The sequence below is a fragment of the Pungitius pungitius genome, chromosome 14 (genome assembly GCF_949316345.1).
Source record: "Pungitius pungitius chromosome 14, fPunPun2.1, whole genome shotgun sequence".
NCBI lineage: Eukaryota > Metazoa > Chordata > Actinopteri > Perciformes > Gasterosteidae > Pungitius > Pungitius pungitius.
The window spans coordinates 12,500,615-12,516,330 of record NC_084913.1 but is presented as its reverse complement, the minus strand read 5'-3'; the positions used below and the strand labels follow the sequence as shown (position 1 = coordinate 12,516,330).

Genomic DNA, 15,716 nt, shown 5'->3' with positions numbered 1-15,716 from the left:
TTAGGTGTACCTGTGAGGAGGACTGCAGGTCTGCTACTCTTTTCTGCAGAAGACTCATGTCCATGTACTGGAGGGTGTTACTGCTGTTCATTATTTTCTGGATGGTCTGGTGATTTCTCTCAATGGCTGTTAAACACTTCTTACAGCTATGTGTGAAGGTCACCAGCTCCTGCAACATTCAATGGCAAGCAGAGTGTTAGTCATTTATATTTATCTGGAAGCCGTGCTTTTCACTTTAAAACATCGGGACCACCCAAGTGTGCTTGGTATGAATGTTACGAAATGTTTACATCTATGTACCTAAAAATGGGGTTGGCAACATATTGAGACTCTTGCATTAGTTACCTGGCAGTTCTGTTTGAAGTCGACCGGTCCCTCTGGGTCGCCGGTGCCGGTGATATGACTGGCCTTCTCCAGAGCCTGGTAAAAGCCTGTGATGTTCTTCTCCATTTCTTCCAGTGGAGGTAATAGAGACTGGGAGTCCCTCAGCAGAGGCAAACACCTCTCCCTTACCTGATTGGAGGAGAGCATGTTGATAAAAGTGAATCACGTGTGACTGGTATGTTTTTGCTCTTTTTTTAAATATCAAACTTTTATAATCCAGTGTCCAGTGCAAACAATTATTTGCAATATTTATGTATTATGCTTTTCTTCACTTTACAGTTAAGATTATTATTTAGTTTTGCTATAATGAAAACACATTTACACACAAAAAGAGAAGTCAATCCAAACGAGTGAATGACACACTGTATAATTAGATGCACATACCTTGCTCAGCTGCTCTTTAATTGAGGCCATCACAGCCATCATCTGTGAAACTTCCTCCTGGGGAGTGTCTTTGGCCAACAGCTGAGCAGTGCGGCTCGCAGCCTTGCAGGCGGCTTCCATTGCTGGCACTTTGTGCTTGACTTCCTACCATATTTTGGGAAATAAAGTATAATTTAAAAAAAAAACAGAAAAAAAAGTCTGACCCAAGTAGAGGATACAATCATCAGCAGCTTACCTCAACATCCTGAACAAAGGCCCTGACATTCAGGAAGGATACTTGGACAGGAGCATTCATCTTCTCATCAGTTGCATCCATGAACATTTTCAAAGTGTTAATCCCATCTTGGTAGTCTTGTCTCAATTTATCTACTTCGTCTGCTCTTGCATACTGCCAATAACACAGAGAAAGAAAGTCAGTGGATCATTCATTCTATTTTTTATTAATTGAAAACTGAAGTTGATTAAAATGACATTTACATGTTTGACTTTGACAAACAGCTCCCTCCACCTCCCGTTTAGCAGAAGAAGCTGCTGCTTCAGATCTCGTGAGACTGTGTCATCGCATGTCTCAATGAGAAAGTTTCCAGCATCGTTCATGTCCATGTGCTGCTGCATCCAGTGAGAGAGGTTTCGGAAGAAATCCTACAAGTGGAAAGGAAATCAAAGATCTTTGCAGCAGACACCAAAAAGCATACAGTTTAGCAGCACAAGTACGACCTGTATATTACAAATAACACCGTCTACCATTACTAGTGTGTACCATAACTGTGATTGTACTTACACGTTTGGAATTCTCTGACTGATTGAGCATCTGCTCTCCGTCCTCTAGCCAGGCCTGCAAAGACGCCACTGTGCTGCTGTACTTCTCCCAGTTAGTGATCACCTCCTCCAGCATGCTGCGAACACTGCGCACCTCCAAAGCCAGGTTCCTCCACTGGCAAGTGGCATCACTGAGGAATTTACTTACACCTTCTGCTTCATCAACTGGAAGTTAATAATGTAAAAAGTTTGGTTTAGTTGAAACCAATATGGTACTAACATGTACAGCATTAACAGTTTATGTCCACTACTGTTATGTGGTCATTTGGCTGATGCTGTTATAAAGATCGTGCTGCAGTAGTCCATTCAATTGATGTAATCATTGTTACTTTTTCATGCATAATGCAATATCATGAGTTCTGGAGATGTTAGAAATTAAAAGTGAAGGCCCACATTTACAGAAACAAACGGCTCAGGAGACAAGCAAAGCTAAGGATTAAAAGGCTGTCGGGCTGTATTTGGACTTACCTTTGTTACAGGTCTTAGACCCTGTAACATGAAATCAATAATAACACTGTTTACCATGAGCCCAAAAAATGTATGAATTCAGTATATACAGATAATAAATATGTGGATATACACATTTGCATAAAATAATAATTGGAAATGAAACAGAGAAGAGTCTTACTTGAACTGTCTGACTTTACATAAACCTCTGCAGCTTGCTTGAGGCCTGTGAAGATGATCTCATACTGCTCAAAGAACTTATGGCCTTCAACAAAAGTCTGGAACAGAAAGGCAAACATTAATTTAAGATTAAAAGGTCTGGTGAGCAAGTTTTAAAATACCACATGTACAGCACCAATAATTTCCACTTACAAGGTAGGTTTGCAGAAGGAGTTCCACAGAGTCCCGCCTGCCATATTTAATAATCCACGACTTGAGCTTTGACTCAGCCAACATAAGAAATGCCATCAGTCGATACTTCATTTCCCAGAATTCCAGTTTAATCAGGTGGGCATGGGATGATGTGGACACAAAATTGAACCTGCAAATTAAACAGTAATTGTTCATCACAAAAAGGAAGGACAATGTTGTACTTTCTTAAAAACAAAGACTTATAAACGTGCAACTGATTAACTAATATATATATATATTTAGAACAGTCAATTAATTAAAAAGATAATATGTATATATGATCATACTGCTAAAGGTCTTACCTTTCAGCCATATCTTGCAGTTGCTCAGGAGGGACGGGCACCCCATTCACTGATCTGTCCTTGTGGATCTGCTGGAAGGTTTGTTTGTGCGACTCCAAGTTCTTTAAAACCTCCTGCACAAATTGAATCACATAGCATCTTGTGTTGACTTTCATTTGAACTGCGTCAAACTATTTGCACATCAAACAGATCAAAGGCATGGTACAATTGGTACAACATACATATTTAAACTCAAAGGTTCCTTGAGTTACCTTATGTTGCTCTAGTTTTCTGTGCAGAACATTGGCTGTCTCCTCATGAGCATGTTGGATAGGAATGTCCTCTCTCAGAGCCATCTCTGCCCTGTGAAGCCAGGCTCCAATCACTCCCAGAGGACCAGGTAGGGACTTGTCCAGATGGATGTGCCAGTCCAGCAGCTGCAATTGACATCCATTAAAAACCCACTCTACCAAAACAACATCCCACCACAGTGGAGGCTACGCTGATCCAAACATTTCCACATGTCCACAAGCAATCAGACCTCAGAAGAGTTATATGCCAGGCTAAATGACTTGTGCATGTCCAGTGGAGCAAGCTGCCCAATGAAAAATGAATGTTCCTGTCTCCTAATCTCTTGTTTGAGCGCTCCGTTAGTCGGTAAAGGGACAAACCCTGAGTATCGTTTCTCTCAGTATGAGAGCTTCACTGTGGCAATGCTACTTTAGAGCACAGAAAATATGGAAAATAATTCATCCTCAGGTACACTTTAATTCCGGTATGATTCACTAGCAGAAAAAATTCTCCTTTAGCTTGTTGTAAATTCTTCATGCGATGTAGGTGTATGCGGTTCAATTACCCTGGCAGACACGCGGTCCCACGCCTGCTTGACCAGAGCTTGGTCCACGGACAGCTTCCCATCTCTGTGGACCGGCTGCAGCAGTGGATCTGTCTGCTTTTTCTTCATTTCATATTGTACACGGAAGCTCTTGAATGCCTGCAAAACAAAGAGGTAGAATTAGAGTTAATGAATGTCTTTGTCACGTCAGAATGTAATGGAGCGTTTCACCTTCCAGGCCGGACCCACCTGATATTTGTCAGTGAGGTTTCCCTCTGCTCCCTGTGCTCGCAGCACATCTCTCTCCAGCTGATCTAGAAACACCTTCAGCTCTCTCAGCATCTTCCGCTCCTCTCTCTGTCACAGGGAAAATCCAGCTTAGAGTCTCAAGAACAAAATGAGTGTACAACACAACCCTGGAAGGAGTGTACAAAAATATTGAGAAACATGCACTAAATTGACATTCAAGAAGCACATTTCTGTCTCCAACCTCTATTCCTTAGCAAAGATTAGATGCATTTAGTCATGGAAGGGAGTTTGGACACAGGCCTCTTCTTAAAAACTTCAGATTATTTGTTAATTTAGTGAAACATACCTCAAGCATTTGCTCTATATCTTGGGGACCAAACTATCCAGGAAAGCAGCAAAGCACACAAAGAGATGCAAACACAGCACAAAATATATTAAAATAGCAAGGAGGAAAAAAGGAAGCAAAGTGGATCAGAAATAGCTTGAGTCAGGAATACACTGCAGACAGAAAGCATGCAGCACTATGACCTAAACTCTCACCTCAAGTACTGGCACTGACAGTGCAAAGGTTGGAATTGAGCCAAGAAGCAGCTTAATGTTCACACAAAAAATAAGTAGATGGAGAAATGAAATAAGTTTGGTGACGTAAAAGCAAAATTTGTATGACAATATTCCTGCTGTGTTCATTCTATGATGAGAGCTTAATGTGATGACAAAACGCACAGGCTTACAACAACAAAGCACAACAGCAGTGAAAGCAGGTTTAAATTAAGCATACTCTGTCTATCTCTGCATGTAGTCATTCTTTGTGAATGATGATGCACCGGGACAGTGGTTCCCAAACTTTTTGTTACAGACATTGTAGTCTTTTTTTTACAGTCATGACTGGGTTGGTGAAGAAGCTTTAACCCCCCTGTCAGAACCCCAGTTAGGGAACCACTGCACTAGGACATTTTGGGGGAAATGTGTATGGCAATCACATTTCCAATTTAATGATGGAAATTGAAACATATTTCGCAGTATTACAATGACATTTGCCCCACACATTTGCCAATGTATGACTGGTCATATTCGATTATATGATATTGAATGTTATAAACAAAGTACCTCATCCTGCTGTCCATCAGTCTCAGTGTGATGTGGGTTTGGGTAGTGCTTGAGAAACTGTGCCACATATGTCATGATGGATTTCTCATCTGGCTTGTCTACATCCACATCTACAGAGCAACACAAAAATGTTACTTGCACTGGATAAAAATAGCAGATGGCAGAAAACATGACTCCCTACCTACAGAAATCACGAACAGATTCAAATATATAATCCTAAGGAGGGTGTCATTTTCAGAACACAATTTATCACAAATGCTCATGCTCGAATTACAACTACAGTGTTTCCGCTGCCATTATAACAGCCCCCCTCCACCCCCCCTGACATAGTAATAAATAATGAATAAATAATAAACCTAGGGGAAACACTGCTATACAGTATATAAGTACATTTTTAGGTGACAATCACAAGGACGCACTTCACTTATATTCAAGCCATCTTGTCTGAATACTCCACTACACTAGTATATTTATTGTAGGCAAAAGGAAAGATCAAGAGCACCTTCTGCATCCAGCAGGCGGGGAATACCCAGCTCATTCTCAGCTAGTGCAAAGGCATCCTCCAAATTCTCCCTGTTGCTTCTCCTCCGCACCACCTCCATGTCCACCAGGTCTGGCCTGATGGCGTGCACCACTGACTGGAACGCAACACCACTGCGCCAGCTCGGACCGAAATCCTTAACCTCAATTCCGTGATACCTGAAAAACAAAGAGGACCATTCTGTAATGCATATAATGCAATAACACCTCCTTATCCTTATCCATCTACTGTTTCATACATATTCATACATATACTGTGTATCTTCAACCATATCAACAAACATGTTTTCACGTGACATACTTGGCTGCTGTGCACTGCACCCATTTGAGCAGGGCCTTCTTGGCATTGCCCTGAAATTTTGTCACCACCTTCCGCTTCATAGGAGGGCTTCCTGCTTCAGAGCTGGCTAAACTATCCACAGAAGAGTTGCTGTTGGACAAGGCCTGAAGGGCTGGCAGGTTGCTGGTTAACTCCTCAATCTAAATGTAGAAAAAGATCAATGAAAAAAAACCGTTGCATTGTAACCATAGCAACATGAACAAAGGAAGTATTTTTGGACATTCAACTGAATCAGTGACACAATCCCTCTATTGAGTTCTCCTTTATACAGTGAAGGGGCATCAACTCACGCTGAAGTGAGAAGTTATTATCAAACTCTCAGGATTTAGGGATCAGACCAGGTTTTACCTGGAAGTAGAGGATAACGGTCCATATCAAGCCAAGGACAATGGATGGTCGTCCATCGGCGATGTCAGTGGCATGAATGTTAACAAGTTTGATCTGAAACAGAAAGAAACAAAGCAGGGAAGTATTAGGGAAAATAGGTCTGGAAGCCAAATTTATTTTGCCCCCAGAATTTCAATTATATTAAACGAAAATGGAATGTTTCAGGTCAGGTTTTGGTTGCAGGTCAGTAATAGTCATATAGCCAAACCTGGAAGGCAGAAACAGCCACAATGAAAAGAAAACAAGCGAACAAAAACAGAAGAAGAAAATTGTGTTCAACTAGGCCTTTAAGGAAAAGCAGAGCTACCACAATACTGGAAACCGTGCGCAGTTGAAGTTCCTCTATTTGCCATTTTTACATCTCTACATTTAATAAGCTCAGAACTGTAGATACACACATCAGCAACCAGTGTTCTAGTCAAAATGCATCACAATGCCTGTCAGTAGAAACTCGTTATGATGGACTTTACTGAAACAGAAATGGCTGTATCCAAGCTCAGTACACATTGTGCATCAATTGAAAAGAATGCATCCAGTGATCATTACGTAATTTCACACGGGGCAGTTAAGGGCGACTGACCGGGGATCCTCTATACACAGACTGTGATGGGAGAGAAATCACAACAATGTAAGTCTCTGTCCTCAGGGAGCCCAGATGTAGGTGCAAGTGGGGCACAGGCTTTAAAGAGCCTGCTGCTCCTCTCAGTTTAGTGCACGTCGTGCAGACCTTATGCACACTGACAAATATTTAATCAAATGCCATTTGTCATGAGTTCTTATCCCAAGGATTTCTTTACGACAGGACACTGCTGATATTTAACTGTAAATATACCTCAAAACATTTAAAAGATGAAACTCTTGATATCACTGAACGCTTACCTTCCTGCCTTCGAGGAATTTTAGCGCTGTGCCAATGTTGGAGACCCAGTGGATCCTCTTCAGCTGGCGGCCTTGCTCCCGGGGCTGAAGACACAGTGGACACACAGTAAGTATCAAGCTAGCTGGGAATGCCATATTAAACAAAGCTGATCTTTATTCAACCATTTAATACTTTTAAATATTGTAACTAATTAGCTGAAGTTATCCCTAGTTGCAGTAACAGTGAAGGAATATTAGCAGGGCTTTCCTAACAATAATACGTGTTAATACGTGTCGAAGCTGTTTTAAAATAAGTGTAATTTTGTGCTGAATAGTGAGTGAGAATCACATTCAACACAATCTGTCTATGTGAATTTTTTGGCTGATAGAAAACAGCAGGGGTCAACTTCTGTAAGCAGTAATTAAAAGCATCAGGCAGTATTCACCACGACAACCAACGGGTTCTTGTTTGCCAAGAAACAGCTTTACAGATGACAAAACAGGTCTGATTACTAAATCCCTATCAGTCTAGACCAGTGTGTTTATGTGTGTGTGGGCTTGTATTGAAATTTTGGTTTCATACTATCGTTATGAGGACATTGTGGCAGGCTTTCATTACCTCAAACAGCTGTTGGAATGTTTTTGAAAGTGCAGGTTTGAGCGTTAATGATAGGATTAGGGACTAGTGAAGGGGCTCAGCTCATAATTATGTTAAACATAAATCTTTATAACGCAGCGGTCAATGTGAGAAACTTAGTGAATGTGTTTGCCGTTTCAGGCTTTCAAAACATGAAATGAATGTGAGGAGAAGCATTACATAATATAGGGAATCCCAGATATGTGTACAAATTGACCTGTGAAGCTGATCCAGAACAAAAGTGTGCCCTGATTTACATATTGGTTATTCAAAGCAGATATCATACATGGTGTCTGATCCCCTTAATTTAAATCCATACTTAAATCAAGGATGTAAATCATCTTGCATTAAAAATAATTTAGCTTAGTAGAGGTCATTTCAATTAAAAAGTATTACTTACTAGTCTTTGACCGGACAGAACCTCCAAGAGAGCCAAAAGTTTGACCCCATCTTTGATGTCCTCGAAAAGGTCGTTAACTTCCAGTGGTGGTTTGTACTGGAGGAGACAAAACGATCATTAATTAAAATCATTAAGTCTTGAGAACCAATGAATCTATAGAACCAACAATGTTACATGTTTAGTGTGACAGGATATTAGTATTCTGGTCCATTAGCAGGGATGAGGAGAAACCAAATGCTGTTTGTGAGAAACAGGCTTGTTAGACTCAGCCAAAGAGCCTCCCTGCAGCTGAAAAGATGGTGCCTTTCCCCCACAGTGGCTTGGTGCCCGGTCCTAAGGCGATAGTACTCATTTAACCCTAATTGGGCTGTCTCCTGATATCATATCCACACATATACCGAGCAGTAAAATCTCCTGGTTGAATGATAGCGTTAGAAACTATGGACCATTACTGTATAAGCAAAGGAAACAGATGTGTTATTATTCAGCAAAGTGAAGCTTTAATTACAAGCAAAACTCACCATGGGAATTCTTTATTTGGCACCATTTACAGGCCATTTCACAACTCAACATATTCCATGACAGGATGCAGTTGGCTGCCTAATTAGGGCAAAGACGTGTGAAGAGGTGTGAGGTCTCAACCCCAGCGTGACGGCAGGAGGCCACTAGGGGGAGCCAAAGAACGCGTCCTCCGGAGTCAATCACCGGAATTCTAAACACCTGCGAGAGAGAGATACCTATAAAAGCAGCCCGACGCAGCGGGCAGGTTGTGAGGTATTGAATGTACACTTCTCTGCTGAACCGCTTTTTGATTATCTACCCCTAAACCCCTTAGAACCTGTGACTCGACCTTCCGCCTGCCTCTGACCACGAACCTGCCTATTCCCCTGGACCAGAACCATCTGTTGCCTCCCGCGTTGCCGACCTACTACCTGTCTTTGGAATTCCCACTTAGATTTGTCCCGGAACATAGTTACTATCTGTCCTTTAAAATAAAGAAAGATTGGAAGCTCTGATCCTGAGTCCGAGTCTCCTTCCAGGGTCCAGACGTGACAGAATACCTCACCAGTATTCAAATGGAACCATCGGAGCTCCAACTTCGGCTCGCCCAGCAGGAGGAACGAGTTGAGAAGCTATGCCAGCTCCTACGCCAGTCCGCCACACCGGCGGTTCAACCCGCCATTCCTTCGGCATCCACCGGACCCGCCCCGATGGCTATGCCGGGAAAGTATGATGGCTCTCCTGGCAAATGCCTGGGATTCCTCATGCAGTGCGGGATGTATATCGCCCACCACTCTGCAAACTACCAAGCGGAGAAGGACAGAGTCGACTTCGTCATCTCCCTGTTAACAGGAAGAGCCCTCGATTGGGCAACGGCCCTCTGGTCAGCGGGAGCCCCAGAACTTCTGTCTGAGCAACATTTTCAAGCACAGTTTAAAGAGGTGTTTGACCACCCCATTACCGGGAAAACAACGGGAGATTTGCTGTGCGAAATCCGGCAGGGCTCGCAAACGGTGTCAGATTACGCCCTGAGGTTCCGAACCCTCGCCGCTGGCAGCGGGTGGAGCGAGACCGCACTCCTGACCATCTACCGTCGCGGTCTCCGTCCTGAACTCCAGGCCGAACTGGCGTGCCGAGGGGATGTCACCCAGCTTGGCGATTACATCCGAGTGTCCATTAGCGTGGGACACCTCCTCGAGTCCCGACGACCCCCGCGAGCCGGTTTTCCATCAGAGCCCACCTTTCCGGTAACACCTCCTCTGGCCGACGAGGGACCGGAGCCGATGCAGTTAGGTCGCCTGCCCCTGTCTCCAGCGGAGAGAATAAGGAGGATCAGGGAGCAGTTGTGCTTGTATTGTGGCGAGGCGGGACATCTCCTTCGGAACTGCCGACTCCGACCCCCCCGTCAGAAGGATGGCTGGACCTACACCTCCGCCAAGGTAGGACTGTCTCCAGTGTTAAACATGTCACGTCAACAACTAACCCTACCTACTGTTTTATCGTTGGGGAAAATGAAGCAGGAGGTACGTGGGTTGGTGGACTCGGGGGCGGCAGGGAATTTTATGGACCAACACTTGGCTCACCGTTTATCTGTGCCCCTCATCCCGGTGCGTCCTCCACTCCGAATCAACGCCTTGGATGGGCAGCCCCTGGGCACCGGAATGATTATGCACCAGACGGCTAACATCACTCTGCGGGTCGGAGCGCTGCACGAGGAGGACATAAGGTTCTTCATAGTGTCCTCTCCCCGGGAGCCTCTGATCCTAGGACACCCGTGGCTTGTGCTCCATGACCCTGTGATTTCGTGGAGACAAGGTGAGTTACTGACCTGGTCTCCTGAATGTATGTCCAGATGTCTGAACGTCACCTGCCGAGCCACCTCGGTGGAGGCAGCCACGGCTACAAAGACCCAGGCAGTACCCCCCTGCTACGAGACACTCCAGGAGGTATTCAGCAAACAAAAAGCCGCAGAGCTGGCTCCCCATCGACCATGCGATTGTGCTATCGAGCTGCTGCCAGAGGGACCGCTGCCGAGGGGCCGGATATACGCGCTGTCCCTACCAGAGGAGGAGGCCATGAACCGGTACGTCGAGGAATCCCTGCAGCAGGGCATCATCCGCCCCTCCACGTCCCCGGCCGCTTCAAGTTTCTTCTTCGTGGGAAAGAAAGATGGAGGGCTCCGTCCGTGTATCGATTACCGGGCATTGAATGCGATCACAGTGAAGAACCGGTTCCCTCTGCCCCTCATCCCCGCGGCCTTGGAACAGGTAGGAGGGGCAAGCATATACACTAAGCTTGATCTCCGTAGCGCTTACAACTTGGTGCGCATCCGGGAGGGCGATGAATGGAAAACGGCTTTCCTGACGGCAAGAGGGCATTACGAGTACCTGGTGATGCCTTACGGGCTCACAAACGCCCCCGCAGTATTCCAAGCCTTTATGAACGAACTCTTCCATGACATGATAAATCGGTTTCTTATTGTGTACATTGACGATCTGCTCATTTACTCCCACAGTATGGAGGAGCACGTCCAGCAGGTGCGTTTAGTGCTACAGCGTCTGCAGGCCAACCAACTCTACGTGAATGCGGAGAAAAGCCTGTTCCACGTCTCAACGCTCACCTTCCTTGGATACGTGCTTTCGCCAGGAGGGGTCGCCATGGACCAAGGCAAGGTAGACGCGGTGCACAACTGGCCTACACCCAACACCGTAAAGGAGCTCCAGCGGTTCCTGGGGTTCTCCAATTACTATCGGAGATTCATCCGGAACTTCGGGGCAATGGCTGCTCCACTTACCGCCCTTACGAGCCAGAAGAAAGGCAAACTCCCATGGTCTGACGCAGCCCAGAAGGCGTTCGACACCCTTAAGCTGGCGTTCACCTCAGCTCCCGTGCTGAACCAACCGGACCCCGACCGCCAGTTTATTGTCGAGGTGGACGCCTCCGAAGAAGGGGTCGGGGGTGTTCTATCCCAACGCACGGGGAGTCCCCCCAAGGTGCACCCATGTGCGTTCTTTTCAAAGAAACTGTCCCCGGCGGAAAGAAACTACGACGTGGGCAACCGGGAACTGCTAGCCATCAAACTCGCCCTGGAAGAATGGAGGCATTGGCTAGAGGGAGCTCGGCACCCCTTCATGGTCCTGACTGATCACCGCAACCTGGAGTATCTGAAAGGGGCAAGACGGCTAAACCCGCGTCAGGCCCGGTGGGCCTTGTTCTTCACGCGCTTCCAGTTTACCGTGTCGTACCAGCCCGGAGAGAAGAACGCAAAGGCGGACGCACTCTCACGACTATACGGGTCTCCGGCGTCTATGGGCGATCCCGAACCCATCCTACCGGACTCATATTTCGTCGGCCCCATCCACTGGGAGCTCGAGTCCGTCATCCAGGACGCGCTCCGCACAGACCCAGCACCACCTGACACCCCTGCCAACCGGGTCTATGTCCCCGCATCAGTGCGACCTCAACTCGTCCAGTGGAGTCACACCTCGTTGGGATCAGGACATCCAGGCATTACCCGAACCACTCAGCTCTTGTCCCAGAAATACTGGTGGAATTCGTTGGCCTCCGACGTGCGGGACTACGTGCTATCCTGTCCGGTCTGTGCACAAACTAAAACCCCCCGTCAACTCCCCGCCGGGGAGTTAGTACCGCTGCCCACTCCCCAGAGACCGTGGTCCCATGTGGCAGTGGACTTCCTCACCGACCTACCGGCGTCAGAGGGGTTTACTACTATTTTAGTATTAGTCGACAGGTTCTCTAAAATGTGTCGCTTTATACCCCTGTGTAACCTTCCTTCAGCCATAGAGATGGCAGAGTGTCTGTTCCTCCAGGTGTTTCGCCCGTTCGGCCTTCCAGAAGAAATCATCTCAGACAGAGGTCCTCAGTTCACGTCTCAGGTCTGGAGGGCGTTCTGCAACCGGCTGGGAATAAAGGTGAAGCTGACGTCCGGATACCATCCAGAGACCAACGGCCAAACCGAAAGACTCAACCAGGAACTGGGGAAGTACCTTCGTGGTTATTGCTTACAACATCCACATGATTGGTCCCGGTACGTGGCCTGGGCAGAGTACGCACAGAACTCTACATTCCACTCGTCATTACGATTAACCCCGTTTCAGTGTGTGCTGGGATACCAGCCCCCATTGTTTCCCTGGGACACTAGGCCCGGTCCCGTACCGGCCGTAGAGGACTGGTTCCAACGCAGTGGCGAAGTCTGGGAGACCGCCCATCGTCACCTCCGCCAAGCCGCCAGCACGCAAAAGAAGTTCGCAGACCGACGACGCCGGCCCGCTCCCAGCTACCAAACGGGTCAGAGGGTGTGGCTATCCACGAGAAACTTGAAGCTGCGTCTGCCCTGCCGGAAGCTGTGGCCACGATACATCGGACCATTCAAAATCACCCATCGCATAAACCCGGTAACCTACCGACTGCTTCTACCTAAACATTATCGAATCTCGTCAGCATTTCACGTGTCTCTTCTGAAGCCTGTCCATGCTAGCCCTCTCCATCCATCTCTACCGACACCAACGCCACCTGCCCCACTGGAGATAGATGGGGGTCCGGCATACGCTATCACGGCGGTGCTGGATTCCAAACGTCTGCGGGACGGCCTCCATTACCTGGTGGACTGGGAAGGATACGGCCCTGAAAAACGATCATGGATCCCGGCCCGGGATGTCCTCTCCCAAGAACTAATAGAGGAGTTTCATCGGATGCACCCGGATCGCCCTGCACCTCGCCCGCGGGGTCGCCCGCCGTCTACAGTGGCTCGACCGTCAGGAGCCGGCCGTGGAGGAGGGGGCTCTGTGAGGTCTCAACCCCAGCGTGACGGCAGGAGGCCACTAGGGGGAGCCAAAGAACGCGTCCTCCGGAGTCAATCACCGGAATTCTAAACACCTGCGAGAGAGAGATACCTATAAAAGCAGCCCGACGCAGCGGGCAGGTTGTGAGGTATTGAATGTACACTTCTCTGCTGAACCGCTTTTTGATTATCTACCCCTAAACCCCTTAGAACCTGTGACTCGACCTTCCGCCTGCCTCTGACCACGAACCTGCCTATTCCCCTGGACCAGAACCATCTGTTGCCTCCCGCGTTGCCGACCTACTACCTGTCTTTGGAATTCCCACTTAGATTTGTCCCGGAACATAGTTACTATCTGTCCTTTAAAATAAAGAAAGATTGGAAGCTCTGATCCTGAGTCCGAGTCTCCTTCCAGGGTCCAGACGTGACAAGAGGCAAGCGTCTGTCCTGTTATTCTGTACAAACACACTTCTCTTCTTACTGTCACTAAAGTTTTGTCATGTTTTTGTGCCACTAGATTAATATAGATATAGATATAGTACATATAATATTATGTTTAATTTCAAAACAAATTTGCACAGTCATGCAAATATAGCCTATGTCATCCTCACCCCTAAAATCAATTAACTGAGCAGCAGAATCATGTGAGAAAACTGTGAAAACCACTGAAAAAACTGCTGAGTAATACAAACTCAGAGGAAAAATAAACTTAACGGGGGGGGGGGGGGAGTGTGACTTTTTGTCACAACCTTTTGTCACACTGACAAGTTCAAGCTCGGAAAATACACAATACCTCCCACAAACAGAATGCATTCAGAGCTGAATTCATGAAACACACCGAACTATTGCAAGACAGTTTTCGTCTGTACATGTTACTGCTCTATAAGTCTGCATCGCTCACGCAACAGCTTTCCTTTTATGACCGTTGGAGCTCTCTCATGATGCAACATTAGTCCTTTTAGTATGCACAGTGAGAGTGCTCTGTGCAGTGCATGAACAATGAAGAATAGGCCAACACAGCCTCTCTGCTGCAGCCCATCACATAACGGAGTTTTAGGAGCCACGCTTTGAAGTAATGTGCAGGCAGATCAGGCTCAACAAAAATCAAATCTCTGTGCCAGGGTGCAGACTTAAACCTGGTGGCTTAGTAGTTGAACACTCTGCTGTGTCATCAGTGATTACAGTCACAAAAACATTGGTACGTATTCAGAATTCTGAACTGTACCTCAGTGTGCATAATCTAATGCACAGTCTGGCCTCATCCAGTATTTAAGGTTAAAATATGTTAGCGGTGTAATTTACATGGCTGACATTTAGAAGCAAACGACTGCCTACAGGGAACTGTCCTCGCCCTCCTGCTCTCCATCTGCACACAGCATCCCTATCCCTGCCAAGCCTGTCCACAAATACACACACCCACACAAATAACAAAACACCCACACGCACTCAGTCACACACAGCAGGGGCACACATACACCTGATGCACGACAGAAACACAAAATGTGTGCATAAACCCACTACACTTGGGGTACAGGAGCTCGACTCACAATAATAGCCCTGGTGGGTATCTTTGAAGCAGGACTGCAGTTCTACACTGTGAGGATGTCTCTGAGCTCCATTATGTCAGTGTCACCTTTCAGGCAAAGCAACAAGCAGCATGACACCATCAAAAGTGACCAGAAGAGTCTTAGGTTTATTCTACTGCACCTTCCCTCGCCATCATTAGATCCATAATAACAGAATATGATCTCAAATGCTTAACGAGCAAGGTGCTTTAATACACACAGAAGCAACATCATCATGACGACCAATAAAAAATGACAAACCTCTCTGATGAAGTTTTATTTCATTCATTCCTGCATTGTATACTTTCCCAGCCGACGCAGAGCACGTTCGAAAATTCCCACTCACCTTCGCTAAATGAGAGTTGATCCACTTTGTGAAGGTTCTCTTCTGCACAGCCTCCTGCTCATCTGAGAATGAAAAGCACAGAGGTCATGTCAATGCAGCACAGGAAAGATGCCACATGCTCTTGGCAGTTGACTGTTAATCCACACACTTGTGAGTACAAGAGCTGCTGGTACTCGTAAAGGACACACAATCAAATGGGCAGTACATACAGAGTAATACTTGATGATCAGAGGTCCCAGATTTGTTCTTCCCAGGAAGTGGCTGCTAATTGATTCTAGATGCGGATATAGTTTGGTTTAAAGCACAATTGAAAAATCCATCAAATATTAATCTCTATACTGTATAATGGCCGTTGTATGACTCCAGCCAGAACTTTTTCCTAGCTCATGCTTTCATCATTTTAACACTGCTCGGGGTGTGTCGA

General features: G+C 46.3%; 1 protein-coding gene across 12 annotated transcripts in view; it reads right to left on the bottom strand.

Moving 5' to 3' along the window:
- syne1b (spectrin repeat containing, nuclear envelope 1b) overlaps positions 1 to 15,716 on the bottom strand; it is a 77,507-nt gene that overhangs the window by 53,826 nt on the left and 7,965 nt on the right. For 6 of the 12 annotated variants that reach the window (XM_037486729.2, XM_037486728.2, XM_037486732.2 and 3 more), the window contains exons 2-22: positions 15,293 to 15,354; positions 8,080 to 8,175; positions 7,064 to 7,147; positions 6,146 to 6,238; positions 5,759 to 5,937; positions 5,420 to 5,616; positions 4,918 to 5,027; positions 4,157 to 4,189; positions 3,811 to 3,918; positions 3,583 to 3,720; positions 2,999 to 3,163; positions 2,748 to 2,860; positions 2,407 to 2,575; positions 2,216 to 2,312; positions 2,056 to 2,076; positions 1,550 to 1,752; positions 1,246 to 1,410; positions 1,004 to 1,156; positions 769 to 912; positions 346 to 513; positions 11 to 169 (exon numbers count right to left, since the gene is read on the bottom strand). In XM_037486729.2, the coding sequence (XP_037342626.2) occupies positions 11 to 169; positions 346 to 513; positions 769 to 912; positions 1,004 to 1,156; positions 1,246 to 1,410; positions 1,550 to 1,752; positions 2,056 to 2,076; positions 2,216 to 2,312; positions 2,407 to 2,575; positions 2,748 to 2,860; positions 2,999 to 3,163; positions 3,583 to 3,720; positions 3,811 to 3,918; positions 4,157 to 4,189; positions 4,918 to 5,027; positions 5,420 to 5,616; positions 5,759 to 5,937; positions 6,146 to 6,238; positions 7,064 to 7,147; positions 8,080 to 8,175; positions 15,293 to 15,354 (2,657 nt within the window). The remainder of the gene's footprint in view (positions 1 to 10; positions 170 to 345; positions 514 to 768; positions 913 to 1,003; positions 1,157 to 1,245; positions 1,411 to 1,549; positions 1,753 to 2,055; positions 2,077 to 2,215; positions 2,313 to 2,406; positions 2,576 to 2,747; positions 2,861 to 2,998; positions 3,164 to 3,582; positions 3,721 to 3,810; positions 3,919 to 4,156; positions 4,190 to 4,917; positions 5,028 to 5,419; positions 5,617 to 5,758; positions 5,938 to 6,145; positions 6,239 to 7,063; positions 7,148 to 8,079; positions 8,176 to 15,292; positions 15,355 to 15,716) is intronic. The other 6 variants (XM_062557247.1, XM_062557246.1, XM_037486730.2 and 3 more) reach the window with 3 other exon arrangements.